A 17413-nucleotide genomic window follows, 5' to 3' on the forward strand; every position below is an offset into this window, starting at 1 on the left:
TTTGATATAGTTATGAAAAATACAAATCGATTACAAATTTGTCATTTGTTCATATACGAAACAAACTTTTGGGAGGCAAGTCTCTATACAGTAATTGACTGGGAGTTTGCCACCTTTATCCATTTCCAAATAGATGTACTCTAAGACAACAGACTATAACCTCCAAACCAAAGATAAATGAGAATCTATTGGTTTCCCTCTCTGGGTGTTTCATACAATGCCATAGCTTACTGCATTACGGAAGATGGAGAGCTATCTGTTCTCAATAAACTCCAGTCCCCTTACATGAATCTATTATCACCCCTCTCCCTCCCTATTACTGAGAGGAGTGTGTGTTGCTACTGAAAAGTATCCTATGTTCTAGATTATCTTTACAGTATGGCTGTCTCCCTCACCTGTATCTAGTCTTAGACTAGACACTTACTGACCCACCAGGGGTACTGGATGAGCTATATCACTTGTTGAGCAGCCACCACCGGACCCAAGGAAAGTGTCCAAGGATCTATGGGTAACTTATTTTATATAAGAGGAAGTGAAAGTTGTTTGGTGTCGCCAAATACTGGCTTTTAAAATCCTCTTCAGACATATTTTTTTTAATGCCAAAGAAGCGCTCAAGCCCATGATGTCATGAGCTCTCGCCAGACTATTTTTGACCCTCCATCTCCTGCCATGTACGCATTCCTGATTGTCTCTCTCAACCAAAACGATATTGTATTCCTGGACACTTCCTTCTTGTTCTGTCCTGTACTCACAAAAAGCCTTTGACATCCCGGCCTGAGATGCCGAGTTCTTAAAGTACGCTCGTAGTACTCTAACAGGGCATAGCAGCATTTCTTCAGGGTCATCATCCACAAATTCTCCCACAGAAGGTATTGAAAAGGAGTCAAATCATCTGCCATCCACTACTGATGGGTTTTGAGTCTTGGCTACAAATTCTGGGATAAATTCGAAGACCATAGACTTCCAACCTCTTGAATGCTTCACCACATATGACAGTGCATGTAGCTCCCCACACCCTTTGGTTGAGGCTAAAGCCAATAGGAAATCTGCCTTCAGGGTCAAGCTTCTATCTGTGGACTGTCGCAATGGCTCGTATGGGGGTTTTGTAAGGCTGCCCCATGCCATGGTTAAATCCCAATCTGGAGCTTTTAGTTCCTTTGGGGAACAGAAATGCTCAAAACTCTTCATTAACATAGCCATTTCCCATGGAGAATAAATGTCCACGCCTTTCATCCGCAGAACCGAAGCTAGAGCAGCCCTGTAGCCCTTTAGAGCATATACTGACATGTCTTTCTGTTCCAAGATATATCAGAAAATCCACTAATTGCTGAATAGTGGTTCTGAATGGAGACAAGTTTCCTCTACGGCACCAACCACAGAACACGGACCATTTTCCTTGGTACACAGCTGCCGATGATATATTTCCTGCCATCTGTGTTCCTGCTTTCCGAGAAAAACCTCTCGCTCGTAGGAGATACTTGACAGTCTCCACTTGTGAAGTGATAGGGAGGGACTCCACATTTGATTGACAAAGTAGGTTGTTCCATGGCAGTAACTCACTCATTTTCATTGCCCTCATTCTTAGGGCAATAAGAATGTGTGACCCTTGCAAGATAGAGCAAGAAATAAATTACATCGATAAAAGCTTTGATGCATTAGCATACCCAGAATGGTTCAGAAAAAGGGCACTCAACAAAGCTAGGAAGATTTTTTACAGAGCAAATGTAAAGTAATGGAATAAAGAAAACAAGAAAATAGTTGCCCTCAGTTTTAGGCCTAAAATGAAACAAATCACTTCAAAATTGAAAGAAAGTAACTTTAAATTTGTGTATACCTTTGATAATACTGTAAAAAACAAAGCATGTAAAAATAAATTGGAAGAACACAGTATTACAGATGATGTAGCGGGGGTATATATAATCAATTGCAACAATTGTGGAGATAAATATGTGGGGGGAATCAGGTAGGGGAATAAGGACTAGAACCCAAGAACATAGAAGGGCAGTACAACTTAACTCTCAGGGGAGTGTATAGCTAGGCATTGTTGGGAAAATGACCATAGGATGGATTTTAAAAACAGTAGGCTTATATACAAAAGCAATAAAATTAGTCACAGGAGGGTAGTAAAAGCAGTACTCATCAAGAGAGATTAAAGTAATAGAAGGAAAGGAAACAAAGGTTTTACCAGAAGATTCCATAAGCCAAGTTTTGATATTAAAAGAAGCTAAGATTGACCCTGCTGACCTGGAGATTAGGTTTTCTGCCTAAAAGACTTTTTTGGCCACTCCCTTACCACAAGGGTTAAACCCATTGACCATCAGCTCAGGATATCAGAGCAACAAGAGGGGATTAGCAACTCTCAAGGAAACCAGAACAGCCATCACATAAATGACAGCTCAACGAGAAGAAGTTCCAGAAGACTGCTGCGCCTTGACCCAGGCTGACAACCCAAACATCTCTTGAAAATGGGCCACAGATAGGGCCTGATAGTACTCGAGTGTGGAGAAAAATTAAATGTAAATACTTAGAAGTTAACATGTTAAACAGTGATTTTGTGGGTTTCTTCTTCAATCTTAAGAAGAAAACTGAAAGAAGTATTTGTTTGGTTTACCCATTCCTCTGTTGGATGTATTGTTCAAGGGCCAATGAGCTAACTTCTTCTTTGGGGAAGAGGGTCTGGTTGATCTATTGGAGGGATTATGTCTCACTGGTCTCTTTTGAGGTAACTGTTGATGTTGCCTGACCTCATTAGAATTAGCCTGGCTTCCAGATGCTTTATTAACTGCCTGTTGGACTAATCTGTCAGTATCCATTCTTCTTTTATCAATAGCAGCTTCTAGTATACACTTTGGCAACAGCAATTGCAACTCTAGGATGTCCCCATTCCGAATTGCTAATAGGGAATCCAAATCAATAGTGTGGCTTAATCTAGCCAATGCTGCATCTCTCCTCATCAACAGGATATTAGCCCATACATTGGCACTCAAATTTGTCAAGTACAAAATTGCTTTTGAACCAGATTGAAGCCATCTGAAAAACATTGCCTCATCCACTAATTTCCTTGTTGATTCTGAGGATGTAATTTTTGCTACTGCCGTTGACCAAAGGTCTAACCAAGAAGCAGTCTGAAAGATAGAAGCTGTTGCTTCCAATGTAGCAGCCTCCTGATAGGTCATCGAAGGGCATTCCATCTTACCTTGATCCAAGGTTAATCCAGGTTTTAATCTTACCACATTTGGGTTGATTTGTCTTGATAGTATTTCCTATGTCTCAGTAATGGTGGGGGAATGAACTTAAATGATCTATTTGATCTTAAAGAATTATCCCTTCCAGCAATCCGTGCATTGACAGGTTGTAACACAGACTCCACATGACTTGAGCAGAGTAATTCATACACCTTAGTATCCTTTTTCTGTCCTAATAGCACGTCAATTCCCATAGGAAGTATACTGGCAGGTGTTTCAGGCCTCCTTGAGATTATTGAATTGATGAATCAAATCAATCACCTCTGCATACAAAGCCACAAACTTCTGGTTTTCCCCTTCCTCCAATTCCAACGCATTCTGGTTCGGCCGCAGAAGTTAGTTCATTCCTATCACTGACATATGTTTAGTGCATCATGGCCGTCCGACCCTGTGACATGGCATCTTTGATCTCCGACAGCTTCTATGCTTACGGATCTAGAACGAGAAACCCGTATATTCCTCCAAGATGACGGTTCTCGTGAAGCTGAACTAACTTCCTATCTATTTGCATTAATATTGTCCAAAGTCATTGGGCTATCATTTCCCCTGGCCATTGGGGAAGTTGACCTTGGTCTTAAAATGTTAAGGCGTATCAGGAGAGATTACCAACTCTTTATTATTTGACCTTTTAATAGGAGCTTTTTCATCCTTCCTTCTTATTTTAAAAGGTCTTACAGGAGAAACTGGTATGTGTTCTCAGTTCTTCGTCGATTAATGCCCACTAACTGTTGATTTCCCCAACGGCAGTGGAATATCTACTAACCGTTTTGTCCTCACCTTTGGCATCTCCGCCTTGGCCGCCATTCCAGTGGCCGTCAACGCTTTCGTCATGTCAATGACAGCAATCATTATCGTTAACTTTTCTAGCCACTGACTTCTTCACTTTGTTGCTGACAGGGATGTGACAGTCCTGACTCGAAGATGAATAAGATTTTAATCTTCTCCTCTTGGCACGAGGATCAGTCACAAAGTCCCTTATCCTCCAACACTTGACTGGTAAACGCAGTGACGTCATCGAGTTTTACGATGGCATCGAACTAGAGGAAGACGAAGAAGACAATTCATGTCTTTTCTTTATCTTTCTTACCTACTTTGTCCTCTAAAGATTGTAATTTCTTCATAAATGTGTGTACTATAGAGTCTGAAAGTGTATTTCTCTCTGGAGGCAACGAGGTTGTGAGAGAGGCAGCAGGCTGTGATGTCACCATGCTTGAAGGGAGACTGAGCAGCTACTGCTGGTATCCGTGTGTGTGCTGCAAAACTGTTTCCAAAGTTCTGCATTGCCGGAATCATTGGTGTTGTTGCCATTGCCGTTGCCGTAGCATTCGTTCCCGTAAATTTCAGGCCAGGGTGATGTGGAACATTCATAATCGACGGCCCGGGGGAAGTGTGATGTCACAGTGTGATAGCAACCCTTCCAAGGTTGGTACACCTGATAGGCCTAATGCCGACCACATTCCTTCCATCCTCTGCACTTTGGGGACTAAAATCCCCTGGAGTTTCCAATAATAAATAGTTTGAAGAAACTGAAGGGGTATGGGAAACATCAAAACCAGGTGACGAAACATATGGAGCAGTCTGATGAATCACAATGCAAAAGAAGCTGAAGACGCTTGGTCATCCAAAGATGGCAGCATCTCCTTTCTTTTGTACTGGCGATTTATGGTGCCATAACGCCCCAAGTTCCGATTACCGGCGCTATAAAGTGCCTATAATAAGAGTTATGGCACCATAACATACCTAATAGAGGGCCACGAACTGGTTATCGCTGCCATAAATCGCAGAGTTTTGGTTAAATGGCAGTTTTTGCTTCTCAGCACCCGACTGAGAACAGAACCCCAACCGATAACCGAAGACTGCCTGTACTCTTCTATGTGAGCTGGTACTGTATTTATGAATACATGAATTTAAAATTATAGTACCCAAAAATCACATAAGCATGACTGGTTGAGCACTATATATAGGAGCAAAACAGATATGTCAGACTGCCAGCACCACTCCTCACATTTCTTTACATACACAGCTACAAACCAGGTTTCCTATCATACACTACCTACAGTGCAACTACTTACAGTGCACTCATCCTACATCTCACTGAGATGTAATTATTATTGCACCGGTCTAATAAGTAACTGCCCACAGTCGCAGACTCAGACAAAAAAATCCCAAGAAAATTAAGGGGGGCACCCGCTTATATAGAAATAATGCTCCGATTTTTATGAAATTATTATATGTTATACATATATATAAGATGATGTTCCAATGGAACTCTTCCTTCATTTTTAGAGCTATTGCAATGCGGCTTTTTACACAGAAAGTATATCATTGTAGAAAAACAACGTTGTCAACAGTTTTTCCATTTTTCATTTTTTTTGTATGGGGGAGAGGGGGAATTTCACCCCCAAAATTTTTTTTATTTGGTTATCACAAGTTCCTTGTCAAGCTAAGAGAAAATCTAGCCCCAACAAAATATTTGCCTTTCTTTCTTCTTTCCAATGATATATTTAACTTTAAAATTGGCCTATTAATAAAAAAAAAAGTTAGCGTTTGAAGCGCAAAAAACGATAACTGAGAAAAACGGCCGTAAACGTCAACAATTTTTTTGGGGGGCACTTGTGGAAAAACTGATCTTTGAGCAAAACCATGATAAAAACAAATGTTAAATACTCACTAGCGCTTAGTTCAGAATGCCTTTCCTTCTTTTTAATAGGTCTTAGTTTTTTTGTTTTTTTTCTTCTTCTTGCTTTCAGGCACCAAGTACCCCCCTTAAAAATGGGTATTTTTCGCTCGAGGCAAGGGTATCATCAAGTACTACCTGACTCTTTGTTGCCTGGTTTGAAACCAAGCAAGTAAGAACTCGTCATTAAATACTCCCTTTTCATCGTCCTTTATTACTTTCATCAACTGCGAGCGTAACTGTGAAGGTGAAAAAACCTCAGATGATTGCCCAGCAAATGACATTGAGGCAATGGGGGCGGGGCTCTCAGCAGCCCAAAACAGCGCCTCGTGTTGTTGTTGTTGGTGGTGGTGGTGTTACACGCTGGTGGTGGTGGTGATGATGGTGGACAGCGCTGGACACATCAGCCAACAATGGTGGTGGCAATGGCGGCGCTGCCACATCAACAAAAACACTGTCGCACCTTCGACCCTATGTCTCTTTTTTAGCAATATTTGCTAAACGGGCCATAGTTGCAAGGTTTCGTTTCGGCATATTGTCTCACTTTCCCTTTCCCTCTAGTATACACACAAAAGTCCTTGATCCTCCAACGTCTGATACAATGAAGAGACTGTGATGGAGAAGAAGAGGGAAGAGATAAATCTCCTTCCCTGCTAGGTCTCTTAGAAGTAGGTGGTGGACCAGAGACCTTACGTTTACAATCCGTCTTCTTCTTGAAGGCCACTGAAACAATGCCTCGGATGGCTCAGCCAGAGAGGACAATGACATCATAGTGGGAAGCGACGACGTCATTAAGAGACAGGAGGATGAGCGGCTGCTTCAACCGACATCACAGGCTGAGAGGGCACTGGGAGTGATATTACAACATCGTTGACCACCAGCTATTCGATGGCTCACTGGCAGAGCAATAAGGCGTGACCTAGGGACTGTAGGCGAGGCTCCACAAGACGGTTGCACGCGAGACCCAACGTAGAGGAGTCCAGGGGGAGGCAGGAGAGCGATGGGGACACGAGCCTCCAAGAAATGTGACAACAGTCCATCCAAGGAGGGTGAACCCCATACCCCAACCGACACCTAGACTGCCATCATCTTGGATGACTTCGAGTCTGCAACAAAAGCATTAGATGGGGCAGCCTCCTCTCTCTCGATACTTTCATCAATGAATCAATGGAAGAAAAGGAAGATGACAGGAGAACACTAACTAGCCACAGGAAGAGCGATCGAGGAAGAGGGAGCAGCCGAAACGCCCAGACGAGGTGAAGAAAACCCCTGCCAAGAAGAAGAGTCGAAAGTCTGCGATGTTCCCTCTTCCTGTAAAACACCCTTCACTGCAACTTAGGCCAGGAACGACATTTCAGGCAGGGCTTCGTTACAGTTAAAAAATTTGCTTTGAACCTACTGCAAGTCGTATGTGGATTCCTAGCCAACAACAGCAAACACCTTGAGCACGGAAAACCCTGAATGCCCGGGCACATGAGTTGACAAGGCTGTGAAGACTCGAAGGAAGCCATAATAAACTAAAACATTCACACCAAGCGTCTACTTCCCAAGGCGGTTAAGGAACGACTGAAGAGCCACGAGGTCCAATACGCGGTCTCTGACCAGCTATCATCGCATACGTGCAGGTATTGCCATATCTCATAGATTCCTTACTTTACAATTTTGGTTGTTTTAACCAGTTACCAGTTGGCGCTTGGAAAGTAATCTATTGTTCAGACCAAAGGTTTGTTCTGCACATGAACAACTGAGATTGACAAGAGCTAAACAGGAAAGCCATAAGTCCAGTAATTAATGAATACCCACCATGAAATTTCTAAAGGTTACTTTATACTTTGTTTCGGTACATTCATTGTGATTCTGCACAAATGGCTAGAGTAAATGAAATGGTTTGTAATTAATTAATATTTCAATTCACATAAATTAAGAGCCTAGCAGACAAAAAATATCTAAAAATGTTCTACAAATAACTTATAAACAACATTTCACAACAAAATTCACAGTTGATTTCTAACCTGGGAATATTTTGTATATAGAGATTTGTCTCCTTTATGTCTTCTCCTGGCGGCCGAGCGTAAGAAACCTTGATACGTTTATGTTGCACAGGAAGATTATTTAACTGAAGAATTGCCTTAGCAGCATCTTCTGGTTTCTGATACTCCACGAAGCCAAACCCAAACGAATACCCAGTCTGCTGGGATGATGAAGTGTAAGAAAAAGATAAAAATAAATGCAAACTAAAAAAAACTTACTCTAAAAAAATCTAAACAAAAAAATTGAAAATAAATTAAATAGTGTAAACAAAACATTTGATCAACAGCACACAGATAATTCCACAGCACAGCACAGGAGACAAAAGTCAAGAAGAGAGAGAGAGAGAGAGAGAGAGAGAGAGAGAGAGAGGAGAGAGAGACGAGGAGAGAGAGAGAGAGAGACTTGAGAGAGAGAGAGAGAGAGTTAGAAAAAAGGGGGAAAGGGAGAGAGAAGAGAGAGGAGCAGTTACTTCAACAACAGGCTCACGTTTTCTCTATTCTGACATGATCATAAGAACTTCAGTGGGGCACAGGACACTAATCAATGTTGCTAAAGTCATCTGCTTCTCTTAAACTTAAAATCATTAACACATCATACATTGCCTGAAAGTTTTATGATAAGGATGAAAAAATTTGGAAATGGCCACCAAGAAACAGTAGCAGCAAACACAAGATTGATTGATTGTTACTGTTTGAACTAACACTCTGATTGTTACTGTTTGACACTAACGGTGTCCTACCTACTTCCCCTCTATGACCACAGCAGTTATTGCATATTTCTTGTAAAAGTATGTATAAAACTTCTGTAATTTTGCTCCCAATGTAAGCTATTTTAAGAGCAGTCAACCCTCGTTAAACCGGACCCCATTAATCCAGATATCGGATAAGACAGACACAGATGAGGGTCAGCTGATTTAATTAAAATACTTATGTTTGTCCACAATTTAAAATACGTGCTTACTGTTCCTCCACTCAGTGTGTACCGTTTTCCTTTAAGGAAGGAATTCATTCTATTCTTCATAAAATCAGTAAAACACATACACTATTAAAAACTACAGATTGTAGTCAAAATGATATTGTTAAACTACAATAAAGCTTTGTACATACTTACCTGGCAGATATATACTTAGCTATAGTCTCCGACGTTCCCGACAGAATTTCAAATCTCGCGGCACACGCGACAGGTAGGTCAGGTCGTCTACCTTACCCGCCGCTGGGTGGCGGATGTACGAACCACTCCCGTTTGCTTGTCAGATTTTTCTCTTCCACCAGTCTCCTGAGGGGAGGCTGGGTGGGCCATTAATCGTATATATCTGCCAGGTAAGTATGTACAAAACTTTATTGTAGTTTAACAATATCATTTTTGTACATGAACTTCCCTGACAGATATATACTTAGCTGATTGGCACCCTTGGTGGAGGGTAAGAGACAGCTAAATAATACAGGTAAGACGGGAAACAACTAATGTTGTAGGATATAAAAACCTTGGTTCTCACCTTTTCAGGATGAAGACTTCATAGATACTGTCTCTGAGTCTGCCTGCATTGCCTGGAGAGCTACAGCTAGGACGTGACCTGATGCTGAAAGACTCTCGGATCTACCACTGGGATATGTGATCCCCTATTGTGGTAGAATCCAAGTCGGATCCTGTTAGAGGGACCTTGTCCGCTTACCTAACAGATCCTTACCACTACCTCTGCAAGGAGCCAAAACCCACCAGACCACCTAACCAAAATACAAAGGGTTAATATTACGACAAAAAGAGGTGCCTCCTGCAACCTCTTTCAGACAACCAAAAAACACAATATAAAATATAGGGTAACATATAAAAAATTTACACAGGATAAGTTTCAGCTCCCTGCCCCAGCACCGAATCCGCCGATACGAAAGGACCCAAGGCGAAGCATTTATCATATGTGATTTTTACATCACGTAGGTAGTGGTTTGCGAAAACCGATTGGCATCTCCAAAAAGTCGCCTCCATCAAGTTCCGCATAGACATATTTTTTCTGAATGCAAGCGAAGTTGCAATGGCTCTCACCTCGTGAGCTTTCACTTTCAGTAGTCTAAAATGTTCTTCCTTACAGGCAACATGTGCCTCTGTAATAAGGCTTCTCAGAAAAAAGGAAAGAGCATTCTTCGACATGGGCCGAGTGGGGTCCTTTACGGAGCACCAAAGCACATCTTGATTAGCCTTAAGTTGTTCCTTCCTCTTAAGGAAATACTTCATAATTCTCATAGGGCAAAGAGTTCTTTCAGGCTCTTCCCCTACTAGAAAAGATAAACTACGAACTTCAAAGCTCCTGGGCCAAGGGCGTGATGGGTTTTCATTCTTTGCAAGGAAACTTGGAAGAAACGAACACACCATGGAATCTTCCTTAAACCCTACATTGCCCTCAATAGCTTGGAGCTCGCTCACTCTCTTAGCTGTAGCTAGGGCCAAAAGGAAGCTAGCCTTCTTCGTCAGATCCTTGAAAGAGGCTAAGCCAGGAGGTTCGAATCTAGACGATCCAAGGAATTGTAGAACTACGTCTAGATTCCAGTTCGGTACCACATGAGGACGCTTAATGGTTTCAAATGATCTAATAAGATCATGCAGGTCCTTATCATCGGATATATTTAAGCCTCTATGCCGAAATACCGCCGCCAACATACTGCGGTATCCCTTAATAGTTGACACAACAAGATGACATTCTTCTTTGAGGAAAATAAGGAAATCCGCAATTTGGGTCACAGAGGTACTGGAAGAGGAAATGTTCTTCCTCTTGCACCAACGTCTGAAGACATCCCACTTTGACTGGTATACACGCAAGGTGGAAGGTCTCCTCGCTCTTGCGATTGCTTTAGCAGCTGTTGCTGAAAAGCCTTTCGCTCTGACCAAACTTTGGACAGTCTGAAGCCAGTCAGACTGAGAGCGAGGAGATTTTTGTGGTACCTGTCGAAGTGGGGTTGTCTGAGTAGATCGCTCCTTAGCGGGAGCGATCTTGGAAGGTCCACCAACCATTCCAGTACCTCTGTGAACCATTCTTGGGCCGGCCAAAAGGGAGCGATTAAGGTCATTCTCGTTGAATCGGACTCTACGAACTTCTTGATGGTTAGCCTCAGGATCTTGAAGGGGGGAAACGCGTAGACGTCGAGTCCGCTCCAGTCTAGAAGAAGAGCATCTATTGCTAATGCCTCTGGATCCGATATCGGAGAGCAGTAAGGATCCATCCCTCTTGTTCTTTGACGTGGCAAACAGGTCTATGTGTGGCCTGCCCCATAACTTCCACAGGCTCTGGCATACATCCAGATGAAGGGTCCACTCTGTGGGAAGGACCTGATCTTTCCTGCTGAGGAGATCTGCTCTTACATTCCTTTCTCCCTGCACGAACCTGGTGAGAAGCTTGATACCCCTTTCTTCTGCCCACAGAAGAAGGTCTCTTGCTGTCTCGTACAGGGAGAAGGAATGCGTCCCCCCCTGTTTCCTGATATATGCCAGAGCTGTAGTGTTGTCTGCGTTGACTTGCACTACCGATCTTCTGACTTTGGGCTCGAAAGCCTTCAGAGCCAACCACACAGCCATCAACTCCTTTCTGTTGATGTGCCAGGCTACCTGGTCCCCCACCCAGGTACCTGACACTTCGCTGGTTCCCAGAGTTGCCCCCCACCCCGTGTCCGACGCGTCGGAGAACAACACCAGGTTGGGGGTCTGGGATTGAAGAGACAGTCCCTTCGCAAAGAGGTTGGGATCTTGTCCACCATAAGAGATGTTTCTTGACGTCCTGGGATAACGACAGGGAGAACGTCAAATCCTGAGAACGACGACTCCAATTCCGATGAGAAAGAATTGGAGCGGTCTCAGGTGCAACCTTCCTAGGGAAACGAATTGCTCCAGCGAGGAGAGCGTCCCCAGCAGACTTATCCACTCCCTCACTGTGCATACTTCTTTCCCTAAGAAGGTTGTTACTCTCTCGAATCCTAGGGCTATCCTTTCCTGAGAGGGAAAAGCCCGAAAACTCAGAGAGTTCATCTGTATCCCGAGATACACACACTCTTGCTCGGGAATTAGTGACGACTTCTTGAAATTGACGAGAATCCCAACGCCTTCGTCAATTCTAGAGTTACTTGTAAGTCCTTCAAACAACGATCTTCTGAATTGGCCCTTATTAGCCAATCGTCGAGGTACATGGATATCCTCACCCCTTTCAAATGAAGCCATTGAGCCACGTTCCTCAAAATCCCCGTGAACACTTGAGGGGCCGTCGAGAGGCCGAAACACAGAGCCCTGAACTGAAAAATTTTCCCCCCCATCATGAATCTGAGAAACTTCCCTCGAGGAAGGATGGATCAGTACGTGGAAGTAAGCGTCCTGTAAATCCAAGGAAACCATCCAGTCCCCTGGACGAAGTGCTGCCAGCACTGATGAAGGCGTTTCCATCGTGAACTTCTTCTTTTCTACGAAGAAGTTCAGGGCGCTTACGTCCAACACCGGTCTCCATCCCCCTGAGGACTTCGGAACTAGGAAAAGGCGGTTGTAGAAGCCCGATGAACGATGGTCTGTCACTAGTTCGACAGCCCCCTTCTCCAGCATCTGATCTACTGCTAGATGGAGAGCTTGATTTATGATGGGGTCTCTGTACCTGGCCGTCAGTTCCCTTGGGATGGTCGTCAAGGGAGGTCTTTCGACGAAAGGGATGAGGTTACCTCTCCTCAAAATAGAAAGGGTCCAAGGATCCGCCCCTTTTTGGGCCCAGACTTCTGCAAACTCTAAGAGTCTGGCGCCCACCGTTGTTTGAAGGACTTGCAAGTTATTTGGGGGCTTTAACAGACTTGGCGAAAGTCTTACCCCTTCTTGAAGGTCTACGACCTCTAAACGTAGAGGTTCTTGAGGAAGACGCCCCTCGAAAGGGTTCTCGAACACTTGACTTTTCCTTCTTAGCCTTGGTAGGGAAGGAAGGGCGAGGTTTTCTTGCCGACTGTGCCAAAAGGTCCTGGGTGGCTTTAGCCGAAAGCGATCTCGAAATGTCCTGCACTAGATGTTTAGGGAACAACTGAGCAGACAGGGGAGCAAACAGCAAAGAAGACCTCTGGGCATGGGAGACAGACTTCGTTAAGAAGGAACAATAAACAGACCTCTTCTTCACCATCCCGGCCCCATACAGGGAGGCGATTTCACTCACTCCGTCTCTTACCGACTTGTCCATACAAGACAAAACACACATGAGATCTTCTGGCGAAAATGACTCTGGCACTTCAATTTTCTTGGCTAGGACCCCCAACGACCAATCAAGGAAGTTAAATACTTCCAGCACTCTAAACATGCCTTTTAGCATGTGATCCAGTTCATTCATTGCCCAAGTCGTCTTAGCAGAGTTAAGGGCAGCTCTCCTTGTCGAATCTACCAGCGCCGAACAATCCGAATCAGCCAAAGACGGTAGACCCAATCCTAAGGACTCTCCTGTTTCGTACCAGAAACCAGCGCGTCCTAATAACTTCGAAGGAGGAAAAGCTAACATCGTTTTCCCCGCTTCTTCTTTGGAAGCCATCCAGGAACCAAAACTCCTCAGTGCCTTCTTCATTGAAAGAGTTGGCTTCATCCTCACACAAGAACAACTCTTCGCTGTCTTCACCGTTGAAAAAAGTGAGTGAGGAGAAGGAGGAGCCGTAGGAGTAAGGGAATCCACAAAAACTTGCAAAAGTAGCTCTGTAAGCTTCTTGTAAGAAGACACAGCAGCAGAAGTGTTCGGTTCCTCATCCGAACCTTCTAGGACGTCTTGTCGAGGCGAGCGCGTAAGATCCTTAGGTGACGAAGGGATCCTAGTAGGAGTTGAGCGAGAGGTTGGAGAACGCCCTCTCTTAGAAGAGTTCATATCCACTGGAGAACGATGAGAAGATCTGGGTTGTCTACGATGAGACTCCCTCTTCGAGGTGGACGGAACCTCAGCAGAAGGAAAGGTAGGGCTCCTACTCCGAGAATCCTTGGAAACATCCACAGGGCGCTTACGAGGAGGCGAGCGCCTGCTAGACTCTTTGCGTCTATCCTGAGGCGAGCGGCTGCCAGGAGAAGAACGCCTATCGGGAGCCGAGCGCTTGAACGGCTCTCCATACCTGTCCAGTTGAGTACGATCAACAGAAGTTCGACTGGCAGGCGAAATGCGCCTACTAGGAGAAGGCTGCTTGCGAGACTCTTGACTTCTAACAAGAGGGTAACATTCAGGAGAAGGGCGCTTCAAAGCTAACGAGTGCCTACCTGGCGAAGGGCGCTTCCGAGATTCCTGGTGCCTACCAAGAGACGAACGGTCAGAAGTAGTGCGCCTAGAAGCGGGAGAGCGCCTACACGGAGAAGGGCGCTTGAAAGACTCTTGTTGTCTGCCCCGAGGAGAATAATCAGGAGTATGACGTCTTAAAAGAGACGAGCGCCTACTAGGAGATCGATGTGCAGTAGGCTCTTGGTGCCTACCTTGCGGGGAGCGGCTAACAGCAGGCCGTCTATCATGCACACGACTCCTACCAGACTCTTGACGCCTGTAAGGAGAGAAGTCACGATCCGACACTCGAGGAGAGCGACATCTGGAAGAAGAACGCCTACTTGTATAAGGGCGCCTTCTAGGATCTTGAGGCTGCTGAGGAGAAGTCCCACGCGAGGGAGTTGAAGAAATAGCGTGATGAGCAGGTGCAGTGCGCTTACCGGAAGCGGGAATCCAATCTGGAGAAAAAACTTCTTTCTCCATAGAGCGTCCTACCGATGTTTGGCGCCTTGAAGTCGAAAGAGAGCTAGGAGAGTGAGGGCGCTCACGTGAGCCCCTACCTTCATACGAAACCTCCCCATATGAAGGAGAACGCCTAAAAAGAGGAGAACGATCCTCTGAAGAGCGGCGCCTAGATCTCTTGATCGGAAGAGAAACGTCCTTCTTCCTACATGATCTAACTGCTAGAGAATCTGCTAGCGCTGTGATCTGAGCTTGAAGTCCCGCGAGTACTCTCGTAGGAGAATCTTGTTGTTCTTCCTCGGACGCAGGCGCAGAGCAAGGAGCGCGAGAAGAAGAACGATCACAGGATTTCTTGGGTTTCTTCGCCTCCACCGACAATTCTTCCGGGAAAACCTCCGGACTAGAAGCCAAAGGACTGCAGGGAGCCTTCCAAGCCCTCTTCAACGGGCGCGACGCATCCAGGGAGTTCCAACCTCTCTTCGGAGAGGGAGAAGACGAAGAGGAGAAGCAATGGCGTAGGAGCTCCTTCTTGTAGCGATCCGAGGCAGCCTGGGAGCGTACTTCAGGATCTGCCGAGGGGACGCCTGACCGGTGGGGGTTCTCCCTAGCCCTCTTGCGGCTTTCGACTTTCCTACTCCACTGGAACTGGGAGTCTGGAAGAGGTCTAGGCCTAGAGGCACTAAGGAGCCGGTCAGACGCACCCTCCACAACACTGGGGACACTGCACTGATCACTAACATTCTCCTTACCTTCCAACTGACGAATCTTCTGATCCATAGAAAGAATTGTGGCTCTCAGAGCTGCCGCCTCCGAAGGCGAATCTTCGGCTTCGGTGCGGGGAGCAGGGGCTGCAACTTGGGAAGAAGGTTCTAATTCTACATTAGTATTAGGATCCACATCCAACTCACTCATTCTAGATCTACTAGAACTTCTAGAGGAAGCCTTACGCACTCTATCACGTTCCAACTTCCTAACATAAGAAGAGAGAGCCTTATATTCTTCTTCATTCAATCCCTTACATTCACTACAAGGGTTAGCAAAATAACATTCATTCCCCCTGCATTTCATGCAAACCGTGTGAGGGTCTACCGAAGCTTTCGGCAACCTCACCTTACATCCTTCATTCACGCAAACCCTAAACAAAACCGAAGTTTTAACTACTAAATCTAGGTCAGACATCGTTAAAGAAAATCAAAATCAAAATCAAACCGGTCCACAATCAGCGTATGCCAAGCCAAACAAAGCGAATACGTCACCAAAAGAAGTCCAAATTAACTCCAGGCAAGCGAGAATCGAAAAACTATCGAGAGGAACCGACAACAGTTGTTATCGTTCCCGCGACAGAGAAAAATCTGACAAGCAAACGGGAGTGGTTCGTACATCCGCCACCCAGCGGCGGGTAAGGTAGACCTCCTGACCTACCTGTCGCGTGTGCCGCGAGATTTGAAATTCTGTCGGGAACGTCGGAGACTATAGCTAAGTATATATCTGTCAGGGAAGTTCATGTACAAAAACACAGGCACTTACAGGCAGAATACTACAGCTAAAACCTCACTGGCTGGCTGGTTGCCATGGTGATCAGTTAGCCAATGACAGCCCTCTACTTATTCTATTTATAGACATTTTGATTACAAAATACTACTGGAAACTGTTGACAGCATTAGTAACATAAAGTACAACACTCTCCAAGATCAATGATGAAATGTATTTTGTAGTCTTACTTATCGATAAAATTCATAAGTTGAACTACAATTATTTTAACATGTATACTTTTGCATTTTACAGAATGCTTTTGCTGTAAAGTCTTCCGTTATTAGTTTTCAATTCGGGGTGAACAAAGAATAATTGAAAACCTTATGATTTAGAAAAATGTAAATTAGAAGATGGGTCAAGTATGGAGGAGTAGAAGACCACAGACTTTTGATACACTGTGGGGTAAACAGAGATGATAACGAGTCTAATGAGAAATCTTGGTCTGAAAATTCTTGCAATGGCAAATGTGTAATGGATTCCATGCTGGAATGCATTCGGCTTAAAGAACTATCGAGTCCAGTACAGCAATACAGATACACTCGAGCACCTGCATGTTAACCGAAAGGAGAGGGAAAGAAACCCCCTAGGTTCAGTAATAAATGCCAACCCTGTGGTGCTGTTGGTAAATACCACTAGTCATGACAAAATCAAAACCAGAAATTCTTGGGAGGCCCGAAAGGCTGTCCTGAGTTTCAGGTTAATTAAGAGAAGGTAATATTTATCTCAGTCACATACCAGAAGAACTAATTTACAGGAATGCGCCTATTACTCGGAAGGTGCAACTGTTAAAAGACGCATGTCGCAAGAATATACATACTTGTACATTCATAGGTTCCTGTTAATCTAGCACCAGCCTATTCTTCTTCATTCGAGACACAAAGAATAAGGTCTGAAAGTAGGCCTCCTCCATTCTCTAATGAAGAGAGCAAAGGTGAAGATGTCCCAAAGGGAGGCTTTTACGGTGATAACAGGACACATACGACAACTAGTTCATGCTGAAGTGGTTGTTCCCAAAAAGAGAGAACTGGAGAGGTGGAGTTCAAACTTCTCACTGCTATCCACCCTGAATAGATTAAACGTATGTTTGGTGAGATCCTATGATTAAACTACGATCAGTGTCTTGTATTCGAACTCTGGGGAATATATCCCGCGTTCCTCTTATTTCCTGCTCATTCCAGTGTAGCCCAGGCAGTAGAGGGGAAAAAAATGAGAGGAAGAAAGACAATTCTTCCCCTC

At 44.4% G+C, this 17413-nt stretch overlaps 1 protein-coding gene across 7 annotated transcripts in view; it reads right to left on the reverse strand.

Moving 5' to 3' along the window:
- LOC135198078 (sex-lethal homolog) overlaps window positions 1-17413 on the reverse strand; it is a 299138-nt gene that overhangs the window by 192783 nt on the left and 88942 nt on the right. For 6 of the 7 annotated variants that reach the window (XR_010310722.1, XM_064225499.1, XM_064225502.1 and 3 more), the window contains exon 3: window positions 7935-8113. Coding sequence is in view for 6 of the 7 variants with exons in the window: in XM_064225499.1 (XP_064081569.1) it covers window positions 7935-8113 (179 nt within the window). In the remaining variant the exon portion in view is untranslated. The remainder of the gene's footprint in view (window positions 1-7934; window positions 8114-17413) is intronic. The other variant, XM_064225498.1, reaches the window with a different exon arrangement.

The sequence above is a fragment of the Macrobrachium nipponense genome, chromosome 21 (assembly GCF_015104395.2).
Source record: "Macrobrachium nipponense isolate FS-2020 chromosome 21, ASM1510439v2, whole genome shotgun sequence".
In the NCBI taxonomy this organism is placed as follows: Eukaryota; Metazoa; Arthropoda; class Malacostraca; order Decapoda; family Palaemonidae; genus Macrobrachium; species Macrobrachium nipponense.